The sequence below is a fragment of the Myotis yumanensis genome, unplaced genomic scaffold (genome assembly GCF_028538775.1).
Source record: "Myotis yumanensis isolate MYYU_CA2020_CCGP unplaced genomic scaffold, mMyoYum1.0.hap1 SCAF_5, whole genome shotgun sequence".
Lineage (NCBI taxonomy): Eukaryota > Metazoa > Chordata > Mammalia > Chiroptera > Vespertilionidae > Myotis > Myotis yumanensis.
Genome location: NW_027223756.1, coordinates 67379932 through 67398969, shown reverse-complemented (window position 1 = coordinate 67398969; position 19038 = coordinate 67379932). Strand labels below are relative to the sequence as shown.

The 19038-nt window shown below is 44.9% G+C and overlaps 2 protein-coding genes and 1 non-coding gene across 8 annotated transcripts in view; 2 read left to right on the top strand and 1 right to left on the bottom strand.

Annotated features, from left to right (window-relative positions):
* Window positions 1-1283, top strand: part of CBR4 (carbonyl reductase 4) — a 68611-nt gene extending 67328 nt beyond the window's left edge. Inside the window, exon 5 of the mRNA XM_070415453.1 lies at window positions 1170-1283. Coding sequence (XP_070271554.1) covers window positions 1170-1219 — 50 coding nt within the window. The 3' untranslated portion in view covers window positions 1220-1283. The remainder of the gene's footprint in view (window positions 1-1169) is intronic.
* PALLD (palladin, cytoskeletal associated protein) overlaps window positions 1-19038 on the bottom strand; it is a 410231-nt gene that overhangs the window by 31439 nt on the left and 359754 nt on the right. For 4 of the 6 annotated variants that reach the window (XM_070415445.1, XM_070415446.1, XM_070415447.1 and 1 more), the window contains one exon: window positions 9952-10626. The exons of the other annotated variants lie outside the window; for them this stretch is intronic. In XM_070415445.1, the coding sequence (XP_070271546.1) occupies window positions 9952-10626 (675 nt within the window). The remainder of the gene's footprint in view (window positions 1-9951; window positions 10627-19038) is intronic. 6 annotated transcript variants of the gene reach the window in all.
* LOC139011811 (U6 spliceosomal RNA) lies at window positions 4476-4578 on the top strand. The gene has a single exon (XR_011471644.1). It is a non-coding gene; the product is annotated as a U6 spliceosomal RNA (small nuclear RNA).

Genomic DNA, 19038 nt, shown 5'->3' with positions numbered 1-19038 from the left:
AAGTCCAGCAAAGAAAGGGTACACATGTCAGTGTGTTTCTTCCCACTCTTGTTTTTATGCTACATCTGTTCTAACTAACTTTGGAAAGAACCATGAAAGCTGGATTCGGTGTTCAGGTAACACTAATTGGAACCCGTTTTCAGAGGAAGTTCAGACATCTTAGGGGAGTGTGCCTCGGTGGTTAGATAAATGCCAAGGACAGCGAAGGCCTGCGTTCTAGCTCTAAGGAGGCAGCCATGTGAAGGGAAAATAGGATGTGATTTATAATCAGACCTAGGTTTAAAATCTGGCTTTGTCTTGTATTAAGTTTATGACCTTGAGCCAGTTTCTTAACGTTTCTTATGAGCAGGAATAAAAATATATACCATATCTGACTTGAGATGATTTGAAAGAGAACATATTTTTCTTTCATACTTTCATTAATCCAGTCCTTCCGATTCTCTGAAATGAATGGATTCAACAACAGTACTTAGCCCACTCTAAGCAGATACTAAGTGTGTTACCTTTCCGTCTGTCCTACCTCGATTAGGGAAGATGTTCTCCCCTAGAGGACCTGGAAGGTCTGCAGGGCCTGCTGTGCTAGGTGCATCCCAGGCCTCCTCAACCTCCTCTCAGGATAGGTGACATGCCAGAGCCTCTCTCTCCAAGATGAGTGACAGGACCCTGAGCCACATGAGCCGGGGCCTTGGTGCTGGGTGCGTGTGGAATCCACTTTCGTTGGTGCCTTAAGCAATTTCCCTCCTATTTCTCCTACTTTCCCTCACAAGGCTGAGGGTAAAGATGAAGGAGAAATGGCATACCTGTCCCATTGCCTCCTGAGGGCCTGCACCTGGCCTTCCCAAGAGCCATTCTCTCCTCCTGTCCACTCCCCCTTGTTTTCTGGCTGAGCTCCCTCTGATTTTGTTGGGTGTTTATCCTTCAGTGCGCTTGGGAAAGGTGGTCCCCACCCCTCTCCAAACCCAGGGGTGATTAATCTATGTCAGTTTGAGTGGTCACAATACTCTGGACAGTAATGAGCCAGAGGTCTGTGGTAGAGCCCTAGCCAATGAGATAGGGGAATAGAGGTGGGAGGGGTGCGGTGCCCAGTTAAAAACTCCCCATCTCTGAAAAGAAACACATAGGAAGAAATGTTCCTCTTCTATCACTATGTCCAAAATGTAATGTTCCAGACTGCTGCATCCACTTCGTGACCACGAAGGGAGAGCCTACATGCCAATGACGACAGCTTCGAAAGAAGAGCCTGTGTCCCTGATTGTTGGGGGACACTATGTTAACCTACCATGGAACTGCCTGACCCACTTGTTATGTTAAACAATAAACCTTATGCATTTAATCTGGTAGTTGAGTCTTCTGTTACCTATAATGGAAACATTCTGATAGCTTTTCCAGGTCCTTCCTTTCTAGTCATTTGCCCCTGAAGTTCAAATAGGATGATGTTAGACATTGGTTTTAAAAAAAAAACACACAAAGAAATAAAATATTGTGATATCCTGTGTTAGTAATATCAAAGTGGTTAGTCAAACTTTAAACTGCTCCCTGGGAATGGGTCTTGATTTTTAAGGAGCTGGGCAATGAATTTGGGGCATATTAATAGCAAGGGCCGTAGGAATTATGATTTGCAACCAACCCTTTAACAAAAATCTATATAGTTTGCCAACTTTCCTAAGCCAGGAGCCTCTCTTCCTTACCCTTTTTCTCGGGGTAATGTCACCAGCCTAACGTCTCTTCGGAATGGAGGGCCCTAAGTCAACCCCATTAATTATTGTACCATATTTGTTTTCTTCATAACCCTTAGCACACGTGAGCATTACATGTCCTGTGTGCCGCTCTCCCACATGCCTCCTTTGTTAATCACAGTGCCTGTCAAATAGCAGGCCTCCAAAGCACATTGATGGAGTGAGTGCATGGATGCACTGTGTCTCCATCTCCACTTCTGACCTCTGACCCCTCTGTGTGTTCCCTCCTCAGGCAAGAACATTTGTGCCAGAGCCGTGGGACACCAAACCACACGTAACAAGTCAGGCTCAGAACAAGTAAAAACGTTACTCACTTTTGGGAATAAAGTTCTGACGACAACCTTGCATCTGAGAACTAGAAGAGCTAGGTTCTGAAGGCACCTGAAAGCTGGTCCTAAAGACAGGGCGCTCATTGTACACCAGCTTTATTGGGAATGCACACGTTCCCATCATCCATTTGCACCTGACACCATAAGCCGGTTGCACAACTGTGTGCCGGTGAGCAGCCTCGATGACAGGAGGCTTGCTGTGTGTCTGCAGGCAGACATGCCGAGAGCTGTGTTCTCTCACAGAGCACGGAAGGGGCAAAAGGACGGCTCTCGAGGGCAGGACGGAGCCCTGAACAAGAGAGGCAGGGCACTGTGTTTTTAAGACAGCTGCAGCTCTCCTGAATGAGTAAACACCCGTCTATTTACTACTGAGTAAGTCCTGTCACTTCAAAAGCGTCTCTCAGTGCGCTTGCCTCTCAGGGGACCTAAGCACCTGAGGGAGGACCACCGCTCCGGGACAGCACATGCAGGCACATTCACTTTGGCAGGAGGACATTCCTGCCACTCAGGTGCTTTATAACTTCAGATCCAATTAAAGCTACTCTTTGATCCAAATACAAACCCCGATCGTTCTGTATTTCTTTTTTAACAAGCCAGTTCCCTAAGCAAAGGAAGATGACCAGCATTCAAAGGGCATTTACTTCATTCCCGTTTCCCCCTATTTTTAAAGACATTATTTCCCCTTACTTACAGAAATTTAAGGTACGTGTATTTTCTTGATTCTGAGCAATTAACACTGAAATGAATGAAGCAAATGGAAGATTTTTAAATGCATGAATCTCATAGCATTATTGGGGAAATTGCATGAGGTGATGCATAGCTTCCAGAAACTAGCCAGCGTGGAAGTGAACCCCAGAGACAAGATTGGCCGAGGGAAATGGAATGAAAGAGAGAAAGGAGGTAAAAAAAGATGCCAAGAACCCTGGGCTAGAGTCTCCAAAACTGTGGAAATAACCTTTACTGATGGACTTTTCAGGGCTTAGCTCTGCTCTAGGAATACAATGCTGAACAAAACTTAAGTCACTGTACTTACAAAACTTATATTCTACTGGAGAGAGAGAGAGAGAGAGAGAGAGAGAGAGAGAGAGAGAGAGAGAGAGAGAGAGAAAGGAGGTAGAGGAAGGGGGGAGGGAAAGGAGGGTGGAAGGAAGGACATACCAGGAGGTGGTCAGTGCTGTGAAGGGACGGGAGTGTGAGGAGATGACTAGACAGTGCGGTTAATCCCAGTTCTGAGCAGCTGACACTACAGCTGAGGCCCAGGTGATAGGAAGGCGCCACCTGTGTGAGGACCTATGGGAGAGCGGGGCAGTGCAAAGGTCCTCGGCCAGGATGAGCCTGGCAGGTTGACAGGGCGTTGTGAGCCTTGGGGACAGAGGTACAGGCACAGGTTATAGCATTTCTCAAAATTGTTTTAATATGGAACCTTTTTGCCCCCAGAGAGTACCTCATTTGGACTAATGTACTTCAGGAAATACTTAGAAACTGTGTTAAAAACTGAGTAGAGAGTTAAGGGGTTAGTATATAAAGTTTGGGTTAAGAACCAAAATGGAGTATTTGGAAGGGGGAGGCCCCAGGAAAGAAAAGTAGTTGTAAGTTTTTGAGGCAAAGTTTTGGTAAACGGGTTGTTTTCCTATAAAGCTAACTCTGTGTTAGAGTTCAGGATAATTAAAATGGCTGTGGTTTGTTCCCCTAGATGGCACCTACTTTTGGTAAATGAAGAGCAACAGCTCATCAGGAAATAATGAGTGGTGACAAAGAGATGATTTGTGCAATTACAAGTAAAATGCTTATTCCAAGAAAACCATTACCCAAAGCAGCACCTTCACAAAACCCGTACCCAGAAGCAAACCTCAACCAGTACACAGTCCATCCAAGCCTCCCACACGACAGCCGTTAGTCGTTCACACACTCAGCCTCACTGTGCAGAAAGCAGCACTGTTTACTCTGGCTTCAGCAGTAAGTCACTTACGTTTACAAATAATACCCATGTGGCGGGGGTGGGGCAGAAACCTCTCAAGCACATATGCAAGCATCTGGGAGGTCAACTCTTCCAGATTCAGCCACCACCAAATCCCAGACAATCCCCCTCCTGCCCCCCCCTCCCACCTTGGCTACTGAATAATCTTAAGAGCATCCTCCCCCTTGATATACTAGTCTAGGTCAACTCGGTCAGTGTATTTCAGGAACTCAAATCTCCAGAGTACAACACTGATTTAAGAGGTCATGAACCTGTCTGGAGAACATTTTTAACTACTTATAGAGTCCTCTCATAGTCAGTGATTATCTAATGGCAACGAAATTCCACAACAGTCCAGAGTGAGCAAAATCATTAACATGTTGGCACTTCATTATCCCTCATGTTTAAGAAAGTAATATGTCAATTAATATATAAAAGAGCCCAAAATCATGCTTGCTTTGGCAGCACATATACTAAAATTGGAATGATTCAGAGAAGATTTGCATGGTCCCTGCGCAAGGATGACACGCAAATTTGTGAAGCGTTCCATATTTAAAAATAAAAAGCCCAGAATACACAAACTGAGTTTTTGTATATCTAAAGCCAAACTGATTAGAGTACAGTGAGTACCTGAAGCTCATGCTTAAGGAAAATAGATCAATTTGTATTAATATTAGCTTCTCTTCACATCCTCTTTTGGGTTCTCTAAAGAATAAACACACACCTGTGTGTGCTACACCTATTTGTTAACCCCACATAACTCCATATAGAGCCATCCAGGACGGAGCAGGTCTCATTCTGAGCAGACATTTCAGCAGAATTGTCACTAGTAACAGGGGACCCCGAGACCGCTCCTGCTAATTTGCTGGGACATACTTGCCCAGGGTTGGTTGCAACTTTGTGTAGATTCCTCTATGGCATACTGTTAGGACCCTAATGAGCCCAATGACAAGGCTCTGGGCTAGGCTTGTCAGCCTCAGCCTCAGCCTCTAATGGGGCGTGACAAGGCCCCCGCTCACCAGCCTTCTGCAGGACAGAAGGACAGGAACCCGGGGTCATGTCTGCAGGGTCCAATGCAGCTTCTGTCTTTTCTACTAGTTACTATCCAACCACTGTCTTGACTTGAAAACTGAAGTGCATTTGCATCTGTTTTCGAACTTTCGGGCGATTTTGCTTTGTTGGTCTGTAGCAGTTTTCTTTCATTAAGAAATAACAGACATCAGATGTTTTAGAGATAAGCCGGGGCAAGTCATTAGATCTAATGACTCCCCTCCTTGCTTAAGCTTATTCTAGCACCCTGGGAAATCTCCTCACCTCTTGGTGCCTGTCACCTTGAATGAGGACAGTATTCCCACCTACCTGTTTCTTATACACGCCCGGGGGGGGGGGGGGGGGGGGGAGGGAGGGAGAGGGACAGTGAGATCATGTCTATAAAGGGCCGAGTGCCTGCAGAATAAAGGCTCTCAATACATCTGTATAAAGGCTCTTACTGAGACCGGCTTTTATTCTTGACAAACGTCGGGTAATGTTTCAAACCAAAGCCCTACTTCTAGGAGAGGCAACGAAGAATATGCAGTAGTGCAGCACTTTGGCTATGGGGCACCCCTCTGTGAGAACAGATGCCAAGAATGCCAAGGTGGGCAAAAAGCACAGTGCCAATCAGTTTTTGGGCTGGATCTGATATGGTTCCCCTTGAGGGTGGCGCAGCTGCTCAGAGACCAGCACAGACAGGGCTGCAGCACTGCCTCCGGGTGCCATTCCCAAGTTTTTAGGATTTTATTAGCTCTCAGGGCTGATGGACTGGGTTGAGTAGAAGAAAGGGGTTACAGCAATGGGAACTGTAAACCTGTCCACATTTGTGAGGGGAATGGAAGATACTCCTTTTATAAAAGTGCAAACATTTCTTTCTAAGGCGTGTTCTCCTCGCTGCCTCCACCTGAGATCCAGTCACCTTCACATCTGCGGGTATCCGCAGCTGTGAGGAGGGCGCTGTTTCCTCTGCTGGTGACCCCGGGAACCTGGGGGAGGACTTGGCAGCCTGAAGAAAGGCACCAGAGGAACCCCTGGTGCGGAAGCTCCCCAAACCAGCAACCGACTGCCGCTGCTGCCAGGCTGCTCACTCTCCTTTGTCTTCCTGACTGTGGTGATCACGGGCACCCATGGCCTGTGTCCCCCGCCTCGACCTCTGCTACCCAGATATTTGAGAAACAGAACCTTATCTCCACAGACCATTTAGAAAGTTAGTAAATAACCAACCTATTCTTTAACAAGGACAACGGTAAACATGCAGACAGACTAAAACGGCTGGTATGCAATTGAATCAAAAAACAGGTATCTGAAATTTATAAAAATTTTGGTAAAACAAGGCAGCCAAAACCCCCCAAAAACTAATGTATTTCTACTTCACTGAGATGTGTCATCAATCTATTTACTACAACTTGACACATACGCCAGAACCGTCCAATTAGACGCAAGGGTGGGCAATGTCTGGCCCGAGGGCCACATAAGGCCCGAGAAACCATTCGGTCTGGCCCTGCCAAGGCATTAGAGGTGAATTAATTAAATGTTTGACCAAATATAGCGGAGTAATTTTTAAGTTGATAATTTTGTATGGCCCACAAATGATGTTATACGTATCCAAATGGCCCTTGGCAGGAAAAAGGTTCCCCACCCCTGAGTTAGAGAAATAACACAAGTGACACTGAATTTGCTGTCACAATGACCATGAGTAACCAATGACATATGAATGAAAGTAATTGAAAAGATTCATCTCACAAGAGTCTGGCAGTTCCTCCAAGTTCACGGATGCCAGTTAGTTGTGGCAGCCCCGAAAGGAACACTCAGTCTTTGGCAAATTATGTGGCTTATTATCATGAATAAAGAGCTACCTTTTTGTTTTTCATTCAGAATACAAGCAAGGAAAAAAATGTTCCTCACTTTATGCCAGAGGAAAAAAATGTTCTACAAGTTACATGTATCAAACCCAAAGAAAGAATCCAAGTGTGTGACTTAGCAACAGGACATCTCTAGAAGACAGAGGATAGCCATATAACGATGACTTGCTGGGCTGGCACAGAGCTAAATATCTGCTGCCTGGCATTGCCACTTATCTTCGGGGTCCTAGCACCTAACTATCTCTGGGGACAGTTTTGTACAGCCACAAAACCAGCATGACTTCTCCATTAACTTAAAAGAAAAGGCAGGAGCTACTGGACTCTAGTGGAGGCAAGTATAAAATATGTTGACTCTATAAAACGAGTCACTGCGATACATGCTGATAAGAAGCAAGTGCTTCTGTTACTTGAGGTTAAGATCTTAAAACCTCTTAAGGTTTTTATCTTCTTCAGATAATTTCAAAGTCCAAGATCAGAATAAAACCATCGTTTCTATTTAGGAAAAGGCATGGCCACCCAGTGCCTTTGGTAGACTACTCTTTGATCAAAGTCCCACATGAGGAGGAGTAAATTATTTATATAGTACTTATCTTGCTAGGAAGCAAGATTTGGTACCATTTCGTCTTACAAGAGAGGATAAAGTGTCATGCAAGCAACACCCACTTCTTGAAGCGGGCAGTTAGTGTCTTTGTATCAAGATAATGCTTCATTTCCTAGCTCAGAGAAGCAGGGGAGAAAGAAAGGTTTTCTCAGGCAATCCCTCTGACTCAACTTTCAGTAGAAGCCCATTATCACATCATTACCACACAGACCTCTCCTTTATTTCACTTATTTATGTATTCATTTGACTGAACTTTTTCCAATAAAGATTTGAGAAGAAGCCAGATTTTGAGTTCATGTAATCAACATTTAGAAGGTGCCTGACAAAACAAGACACTGCTAACCAAAGCGCCTTGACACGCCCTGTCAAAGTCAAACAGCAATGCTTTCTAAGGCGGCGTTAGTGCAGCCCAGAAAGGAAAACCTTCCACACAGATGGGAATAGCCAGCATCCTTCTCATTTATATTCTGTAGTAGAGTTTCCTTCTTTTCTCTCTGAGCAATATTGGGATTCTGGCAGACTCTGGAGCAGGGATTCAACAGGAGGAGTTGAGACATGGGAACTGGCTTGACCTCTGCTAGCACGTACTTATTTCTGAACTCTTCAGTAAAATGAGCGGGTGCTAGCTTTCACACACCCGCTCTTCCCCAAGACATGCCAAACACCCGTACGATGTTCCTTTGAAGGCTTTACTGTACTTTTGTAGCTATCATCGTATTTATCTTCATAAATTTTCTATTTAAAAATGTCAGAGGGCTGCATGCCATCATTGTGACAGAAGGAAAGACAGGTATGAGATAAAATGCAAAGAGAGAAACAGAGGATCCCCATCACCTCCCCTGGATCACTGCTGGCTGGGGTCAGACTGGCACCATCATTTCTTCACTAGATCGCACACGGCCTCACTTATCTGCATCACCAACATAAAGACATTTACATGCACCCCCAGCCAGTCAATCACTACCTAAATGTAAGTTAATTCTGTTAATTTAGATAGTTCAAAAACATTGTATATACTTAATAACCAAGCCCCTCCACCTCTATTGTAATACTGATCTGAAATATTAAGATATAGAGGAACCTCGTCTCTCAAACTCAGTTTACTCTGAAAGGCTGTTTGAGAAGTGATGGTTCAGAACCGAATCCTTTTTCCCCATTAGAAATAATGTAAATGGAATTAATCTGTCCCAGACTCCCAAATGATTCCGTTTTAACCTTTCTTATATACAGTATATGTCTCATGTACTGTTTAACCGTTAAGTAAACACTTCTTAAATTTATGGAACCACCCCCTACTAGCGTTAAAGGGATTTTTCATATATCACTGCCTTCGAAATACTGTCACTGCCTAACTGCTTTCCTTTACCCGATCAACAACAGTTTTTCTACCCATACACCTCTGTGGGATTGCTGTGTTGTGAGCACTTTCACATCCTTAGCAACATTAGCGCTCTTGATGGCCTCTTTATGTTTTAAAATTGTGCGAATCGTGAATTTTGCCAGCAACAAAAGCATTCACTCCTTTATTTGTTGCCTGAGAGATACTTTTTGTCATGCTGAGGTATCAACATGAAAGGGCTGTCAGGCCGAAAACTGAAGTTTTGGTCAGTAACCGAGACATTTTTTTTTCCTGTGAACAACTTGGTCAAGAACTGAATTGTTCGAGATAGGAGACATAGGAGAACTGATTTTGACTGTACAGTGGGGCCTTGACTTACGAGTTTAATTCGTTCCGTGATGGAGCTCATAACTCAAATCACTCGTATGTCAAATCAATTTCCACCATTACAATGACACATGATGCTGGGCTGATGTTGTGGCATTCACTGTGACGTTCGCTGCGCCAACTAGGGGTGGGGTATCTGAAGCTGGCTCGTAACCCGAATTTTAGCTCGCAACTCAAACCAAAAAATCGGCCGAGACGGCTCATATCTCAAAAAACTCGTTAGTCGGGACACTCGTAAGTCAAGGCCCCACTGTACATAGTTTGGTGGTATGCGCATGGATTTGGAGTCAGACAGGCACGGATTCAAATCTCCATGTGATGGCTGTGTGACCCCGGCAAACTGTTCGACTACTGGAACCCTTCATATATCTTAGAAGTGTACCAAGTGAGGGAACACACGTGAACTGCACTATGCTCAGGAAATGGTAGCTGACCCCACTGCCATCGAATGTAAAAGCACTGCTTAGATTTGGGGAGCTCCTGAGGAGATCTCCTGGTAATGCAGAAGAAAGTGCTGCTCTTAGCAACGGTAAGGTGGCTATGCAAGAACAGCTTGGCCAAGTGAAGAGAATTTAAAAATTGGAAGAAGGTAGGTATGTAAAAAGGTGACAGGGGTACCCCTTTGGGCTGCAGGTCAGTGGTGCATGGGGAAGGGGCCGGGCAACCTCAGGTGGGAGGGGAGGGGGGGAGGGGGGTGCTGTCACTCACGCGGGGGTGACGCCCTTGGGCAGGCCCAGGGCGTTGACTGCGACAGGCGGCGGCTGCGAGGGCAGCATGGAGCTGAGGAAGGCCGCGGGCGAATGGCTGTGGCCAAAGCGGGCAGCGGGGGAGGCGCAGTGGGAGGCCGGGGCCGAGCTGGGGAGCGGCGGTGGCGGCGGCGGCAGCGGGAACACGTCGGGCACCGGGAAGGCCGTGGTGGGGCTGAAGACCGGGGGTGGCGGCGGCGGGGGCGATGGCGAGGATGGACTCCACGGCGCCTCGGCCTCGGTGCCGAAGGGCTGCGCGAAGGGTGGCGCGGGCGCGCGGCCAAAATGCTTCGGTGTCGGGGACATGGGCGACGGGAGGCTGGAGGAGCTGGGGCTGGAGGCCGGGGTGCCTTGGCTGGACGCGGGACCGAGGTTCTGAGCCGCGATGAACTGCTTGGGGCGCGCGTAGTTGAAGGAGCCGGAGGACTGCATGGCGGGGGCGGCGCGCGAGGCGAGTGCGCTCATGGGCTCCAGGGCCAAGGGCGACGCGCAGGCCGCGAGCTCGGGGAAGGCGGGGGGCGGCGGGAAGGGCGGCGAGGGGGGCGCGCTGCACGGGGTGCCGGTCACCGGGTGCCGCGCACTGGCCTCCTGCTCCAGGCGGATCTGGTTCTGCAGTTGCTGGATTTTCAGAGGGTCCCTGGGAAGAGAGACAAAAGCGACACCTTCAGAGAGGGAGCCGGAAGGAACGTTCCTTTGGTGCAGGGAGGTTAAGCTGTGAACGTATAACTCACTCCCATGCCTGCCAGCTCCACGCTGCACCTGGACAATGAGGCACAGGTTATCCGCCTGGAGTCAATTCAGTGTGATCTGCGAGCTCAGTGTCTGATTTAAGTTTTACCGAATGACTCAAATCAGTTTGCAGATCGTGATGGGGATTCGGTCCGACTTCCAAGAGTCATATTTCATTTTCATGGAACAGAAGTATTTAAAGAAAAACGTTTGACACGAGTCTCAGTCCTCTCATTTGTAGTCAATTTTTAGAGCAAGAATTTTATCAGAATGAGAAAATTAAAAGGAAAAAACCCACTTGATAGGAGTTATTTTTGGCAGACTTAGGTTAGTCCATTTTGCCTACTTCATGCTGTCAACTCTGCCTTTGAGAAATACCACAGGCTGATTTGGGAGGTTAGATCCATTGCAATTTCTGCATTTGTTCCCTAAAAATATGGAAAACTTACCATGCCTGAAATTTTAGTAATCTGAAATGCCAATTTTTTATACAAACCTTAATAAATGTTGATAAAAATATTAGCTATTTTGTGCCATGTCTAAATCATATGGAATAATATCTATTTTTAAAATATAGGTGTTTAAGCCTAAGTGCCCATCAGTAGATGAATGGATTAGAAAACTGTGGTACATCTACACGATGGAATACTATGCTGCTGTAAAAAAGAAGGAACTCTTACCATTTGCAACAGCATGGATGGAACTGGAGAGTATTATGCTAAGTGAAATAAGCCAGTCAATGAAGGAAAAATACCACATGATCTCACTCATTCATGGATAATAAAGACCATTACAAACTTTTGAACAATAATAGATACAGAAGCAGAGCTGCCTCAAACTGATTGTCAAACTGCAGTGGGAAGGCCAGGGAGGGTTGGGGGGCAGAAGGGAAGGGAGTAAGAGATCAACCGAAGGACTTGTATGCATGCATATAAGCATAACTAATGGACATAAGACACTGGGGGGTAAGGGAGGGCAGGGGATTGTCAAGGGCAGGGGGTGGGGGACGGACACATATGTAATACCCTTTGTAATACTTATTATAATATTTTTTAAAAAAGAATAAAAAAATAAAAAAATAAAAACAATATAGGTGTTTAATAAGGAATAACAAATTATTAATTTTATACTAATGCAGTTTTAATTCCCCAAGTACTTTCCACCACCAAGAAGAGATTGAATTTTTAGTTTTGAATTAAAATTTTAAATTAATTTTTGAATTGTTAAAGTTAGCAATTAGCTATATTTTACTCAGAAGCTTTCCTTTTTAACTGAATTTTATATATAGATTGTTTTCCCTTATTCACTGCATAGTGACTAATGGCTATCAAAACGAACTTCAACAGAAGGTGGCACTATAACAAGCAGATAAAACAGGTCGCATATTCATTCCACCAATAGGGAAAAAGCTATGTTCCCAACTTTAAACCTTTTCTTTAGAGAGAAAGGAAGGGAGAGAGAGAAACATCGATGTGAGAGTGAAACATATATCAGCTGCCTCCTGCATGCCCCAGGTATGCAGGAGGCAGCTGATATATGTCCATAGGTATTTCATCTTTAAAAATGAAGCTTTTATACATCCAAAGCAATATCAGGAATTGAAGCTGCTGGTAAAGGTATAAAACAAGATTTAGATCTGTTATTAAGCATCATTAGCTGTGGGAACATCAGCAAAAAAGTCCTATTTGCTCTTCGCTTCTGTAATCACCCAGTAAAGTGATTACTGGGTGATTACACATTTTGGGGAACTAAAAATTATAAAGAGAAGATGATCCCACATGCTTAATAATGCGCAGAGCTTCCAGGTTCCAACACCAAAGAACTCTGTGGGTCCCATGGAACGTACTCTCAGCATTTTACAAGCACCCCTGCCACTGCTGGAATTCACCAGGACACCCAAGTCCGGATGTCTGTGCGGTTGTCTAGCACATGTGCTTCTGTGCTCATGTGTTTAGAACCGGCCCAGGAATAGAACTCATAAAAACCACCCACCAGCTCTAAGACCCATCATGCAGTGCTCTCATTCTGAATCCCCAAACACTCCTTTCTGACCGCCCTGCCTTTACCATCTCATTTCCTAGCTGTGGCAAAATGCATCCCATTCCTGGAATGCATCCCATTCCTGTGCACCTGGGCTGGGAGTGGTCTGTGGGGACCTCCTCAAAGCCACAGCGCCCCTACCCTGGGCCAGCCTGCATTTTGAGGGACTTTAAGCTTGGCCTGACATCAGCAAATCGCTGTGTAGCGGCTCTGGCGCAGCTGCTGCAAACATCATGTCATACCTTGTGTGTGGTGTGATGGGTCCTCTACCCAGGGTTAGGGAGTGGCTCCAGAGAAGCCAGTCTTCAAAGAGGTCAGAGCAGCAAAGCCCAGACCACCACCATACTGGCTCTAACTTTCTGTATGGGCTCCAGCCTACTCACTGGGGCATTAAAAAGAACCACCCAGTTTGCCAAGTCAAGTGGGCTCAAAGCTGCTGAGATGCTGCTTTTAGTCGTGACAGTTCCAGAAAGTATTAATGTAGCATTTCACAAGAAACGAAGAGGCATCCTAGTGTTCTGGCTACTAGTGTACACTGCAATGAGGAGCTTTGCTAGGGTTCCACTCTCCCCCGTTCTGCACTGGGTGGGGAAGACAATATTCAGGGAATTTGAGGGGTGGGGGAAGGGAGAGCAAAATAGTTATTTTGAATCTTCAAGGGTCTGACTTGCTTTCTGTGCAAATCATCATTTAAAAAATACCTGAATTAAATGGGTCTGACACCTGGATTCTGAGGTGGCTGCCTCCTGCACGCCCCACACTGGGGATCGAGCCCGCAACCTGGGCATGTGTCCTGACTGGGAGTCAAACTATGACCTCCGGGTTCATAGGTTGATGTTCAATCACTGAGCCACACCAGCCGGGCAAGTTTTTGTTTTGTTTTTTAAAATAAAAATTGATTTTACCGAGATAAAAAGGCAAAAGAAATGAAAGGTACCAGAAAGGGAAGATTACCTGTGGCCTTTGGAAATTACTTAAAAGTTATTTATTATAAAAATTCATCACTTTCCTGGTTTCCCCATTTTTTCAGCAGCCCTTTTCTCTGAAAACGAAATAAAATGACACTGAATAGAACCTCTTGGAAATACTGGGTAAAGGCTGAACATTTAGATTAAAAGTTCTAGACAGCCCTGGTTGCAGCTAGACTTTGAGTGTCAAAGTTCAAGTCTTCCGTTTTTGCACACCTACTCCATCAAACCCCACCCAGCTTTTTTCCCCTCTCCCCACCACACCCTCGATTCAAAAGGACTAAGAAAGGCCCTACTCCAACCCCTCCTTCAATTGTAAAGTTTTAAATACTTAAGGAAGTGAGATGTCTGGATTTTTTTTGTCATGTACCTGTCATAGTCCCTTTACAAATGGGAAAGGAATTTTACTAGTAAGTAACTTGCTTAAGGTCACGGAGCATTACCTGCCTGAGCCAGGTTAGTTAGACCCGTCTGTCCCTGGCCCCTTTCCCTACACCAGACATGTCCACCTAACAGAACGCTGACCCAGTACTAGACTTTTAGGGGCATCGCTTCATAAGTTATATAAATGTCTAATGCTGTACACCTGAAATCATATAATACTGAATGTCAGCTGTAATTGGAAAACTTTTTTTTTTTTAAAGAAAGTAAAAAAGAACCCTGACCTTCAACATGATTTTTTTAGAAGTCTGTGGTCATCTTTGCCTTCTAAGGATTTAACTCTTATGCAGTTATAGGGCCTTTAGGGTCTGGATCATTAGTCAAGATTTTAAATATTTACATATTTAAGAATATATTCAAGAATATCTGACTTCAAATTTGATTTTTTTTTTTTTAGGGTGAAATGGGACCACTATGAGAGAGGATCTTGGCAGCTCAGGAAGGGAATATGTAAATACTAGCTCAGTGGATTCTCCTACATTACAGACACTCAAGATCCCTGCTCCCCAGAGGGACCTCCCCTGCCCCCTGCAATGGTTTGGGCACAAGTTTTACAGATTGTTGAATGAGGCAAAGTTTCAGCATTGACAGACAGATGTAGAATGCAGTTTACTTTCCAATTCAGTAACCTCTGCCACCCGCCTGGAGGCAGTGCCAGCCAGCGGCAGTGGGGTAACGGGAGAAAAAGGCGACTGGCAGTTGGGTGGTCCTGGCCTGGAGCACAACTCCGCCAGCTCCTCACGGTGGGGTGACTGTGAGGATTCCGTGAGCACAGTGCCTGGGGCATCGTAGAAGCTCAACAAATGTCCCGCAGCAGGAGAGACAACCCATCCATCCTGGTTACTTTACAAAGCAGAGATTTTAAAATGGAGATAACATCTTCCTTACTGTAGGGAACTCTCCTCATCTGTGCCCCCTGCAAGGAGCTGGCACTGACAATGGCAATGGCACATGGGGACGCAGGGAACTAGGGGTGGGGGGCGAGATGGCTGGCCTCGCGCCTCCTCCTCAACCTTCTGCTCACATGGCCACAGTGGGGGTGGGAGAAGAGGGACAGCACTTGTCATGACTCATTTACAGCCCGGGGAGGGCTGCAGTGATTGTCCCCATGTTTTAAATTCCCCACAGATTAGTGAGGTCAAGTCACCTGTCTAAGGACAGAACCTGGTTGGCTCCATAGCTGAGCTATATCATTCTCTCCAAAGTGCTCAGTAAAGAAGGAAAGACTGAATACAAGTCAGTCATTGTTACTGCATATCACCCTTTCTCCGGGTGGGGGAGCGGGCGGGGGGCTGCCGCCCAAGCTCAAAATAAAGGATGTGAAAGTGAACTTCTGGAAAACAACTTCTATGTAAATTGGAAATTCCCAGCCGGCCTCTGGAGCATTGTCTGGCCTGCGAGCAGCAGTTCATCCCCTGCTCACACCAATAACGACGGAGCATTCATCACTGTCTGGGGAAGCTCTTGGGATCATCAGTGCTTTCAGAATAAATATGCTGCTGGTTTATATATTCCCTCTCATTTTTTACTGTGTGATACAGAGGCCACTGCAGGACACAGAGCTGCAATACTGCTCCCTCTGAAGGGTGAGCTGCTCTGGTCCTGCTGTTTATAAGCACAGGGACTGTGACACTGCAGCATCCTCACAACCCTCAGCCAGCTCCCTCACAACATCCCGCCCAGCACGAAGCACGGCCGATGCATCAGTGACAACACCGATGCTTGTTTCTGGCGGCAGTTTCTTACCTCACTGTGCTGTCAGGCACAGCCCAAGGGGCAGTCCTGTAACAGAGTGCCCCATATGGGCTGGGGAATTTTAAAAATGTTCAAATGAAGATAATTAGGGGGTATTCCTCTCTGACTGGGATTAGCTCAGGACCTTATGTATGAGACAGTTCAATATATTAATTCTGAGGACTTATAAAATAGATAGAATATGCACCTCCTACAAGGACTGCAGGTCAGGGTGTACTCCTTAAAGTTCCATCTACAACTTGATTAGATTTGTGCTTCAATGTTGTTGTTCTTGTTCTGTTACTCAGGCCTTCACGTCATAGAATCTAGGTCCACTTGGTGAGGCTCAGCATCTACCAGCCTACTTGGTTTAGCACTAAGTTCTTGTTGCCCCTCTTATGGAAATCATAGTCTTGAGAACAGTTATTTACACAGTACAATTAGGCTAATATAAGCCAAATGAGAATGCACTGCATTGGGTTTAGGGGAGGGTGTAAGTAGAAAAATAACTGAATTTACATACATTCCCCATAAAGTTGGGGGAGAGGGGAGTGGTAGACATGGGTTGTCTACAAAGTACCACAAATCCAAGAATGTTACAATCAAAACTGACCACTTTGGGAATGTGTGTTTAACAGATATTGCAAAAATGACACAGGTTTCTTTTTAAAAGACCATTTCTTTGATCTTTAATTCATTCCGAGCCCTTTGTAAATCACGCTGACTCTAGACAGAGCCAGGACCGAGTGCAGTGAACTACCTAGGAGGGTTCAAGGAAGAAGTGAAATGAGCACAGGACCTGAGTCTCTTTAGAGAGGCTCGTCTCTCCCACCTAGAATGAGACCTGCACTGGGCCGTGCTACAGAAAAAACAGTTCTTTCTGTCTTCATACATAACACTGATCTCTATGTGAAGTCACTCCAGGTACCATGAGAAAGAGAGGGAGCAACTGCTGACCAAGTCATAATCCTCCTGGGAAAGTCTCCGGAGTACCACAGGCTGGCTGTGTCTCTCATGGGGCACAAGGAATAAGGACGGAGAGAGGTTGGGAGATGGTGTTCTGATGAAGGCCAGTAACAGCACGTGCGGTTCGTCAGACTCGAACCCTGCAGCCCACTGGCCATTGCAGAGAATTCTCCTTTCGGAGGTGCAGGGAGATCCGGTGCTCCGTGGGGTAGGCCGTCACCTGGCTCTGTGAAGGCCGAAGGGCCCGAGGCAGGACGTGGTCCAGGCACTGACAGCCCCACGGAGAGGAGAGGAGAGGATGTGTATCCCAATATAAATCGTATGTGATAAGGGACCGGCTCCGGAGGTATTTACGGTCTTGATAAGCCTGGTGAAGCCCAGTGACGTGGCGCTCGGGCATGTCAGCCTTAGCCTTTTCTGGGGGAGGAATGTGAGGTCAGGTTCTAAAAGCATCAACTCCACATCACAGTGAAATGCCTTAAATAATTTTCATTTCTGTTGCCACACAGGCCAGTGAAAACAGCAGGAAGGCATTAGCTGCTGATTCTTATAAAAATATGCTAATTTAGTGGGCCTGAAAAGGAACTAATATGGACTGTTTCCAACTGAAAATATTTGATATCAATTCTTAACATAGACGAAGTACATTTTTAAAGAAAAAACCTGTTCTCCCATCTTTTCTGTCAATGCTTGAAGCAAATCAGGGATCTCATTTCTAACTAGAACAACCAAGGAAAAGCCACCTGAGCGATAGATGTTGAGGAACTTAGGTATAAAATTCCTCTGAGATTATAAAGAATTGGAGGGGGAGGGGTGGGGAAGATAGACAAATACTCAACTTTCAGTCTTACAATGAAGTAAATAATTTGTATATTTTAGGGTTTCATTTGATTAATGTTTACTCAAATTTCCATTTTTATCATTGGTAGTCTTGTCCCAGCCTGTGTCATTTCCATATTAGTTTATGTTTGCTGAGTTGAATATCTAAAACAGTGGTGTGTAGTTTGTATTTGTAAGAATGAATTATTACTAAGGGCAAAGAGTCATATCTTTCAAAAGTAACAACCATTACCTACTCACCCAATGGCTTTATTCTATACTTTTTCACCAAATGGCTTTATTCTACTGAAAGACAAATAACAGTATTTTTACTTCTCTAGACTCCTTTCAAACATTTCATCTTCAATATCTCCCTCTCTGTTCACCTGTAAGATGCTCAATAAATCCTGTTGAATCTTATTAAAATCCCCCAGATTTCTGTAAAGTACAACACTAGCTGTGCCATCAAGTTATACAGCACTCAGGGTCACACAGCTGTTTTTCTAAGGTAGTTCTTAGGAAAACTGTGCTTCTCCAAGCTGTGTTTTTGTAAGTAAGATATCTTGCACAGATAAAGCCATGGTCACACAGGTTATTTACAAGTATGAACACAGACTCAACCAAACTAGAGAAATGTTCAAATAGTTCAACTGCACTTGGCCACGAGGTATTTATGACTTTGGATAATTCACTTATCCTCTCTGGAGCCCAGTTTCTCTACTTTAAAGTGAAAATTTATAATGTAATATCTGTATGGTCCTAATAAATTTTCAGATTTTATGATCCTTACTCTTTAGCCCAGTAACATTTAAACATTATGAAGGAACTAGTGTTAAAGGAACTGTAAACAACTCACCAAGTTCAAGTATATTGCTCTATATCTGTATACATATATCAACTTTATACGTATGCTGTTTTCGCATGTTTCAGCTGTTTTTGAAAGATGAATATATCTTTTATTTTTTTGGTTAACAATAATAGATTTTGAAGGCATTAGAGGCAAACTAAAATAATTCCATAGTAAATCTTATAAAAAGGATACCTTTGGGGGGGGGGGGTACTTTTACTATGAATAATCATCACCTAATTGGTTAACATCATTTACTTTTTTTTTCTTAAGACACATATACTTGTAGACAAATTCTGTCCAAAAATTAGGAAGAACAGCTTTTGGTTTTTGTGTGCCTCGAACAGTTCCCATGGGAATTGGGTTGGATGTGGTTCTGCTATAATGTTCTCCCTTAAAGAAACGTGAACCATTTCAGTGGCTCCGTCGCCACTGTTCTGTTAATAAGCCTTTCCCCTCTTTTGGCCACAAAACTTTTTTGGTCCTTTGACCTGATTTTATAAAC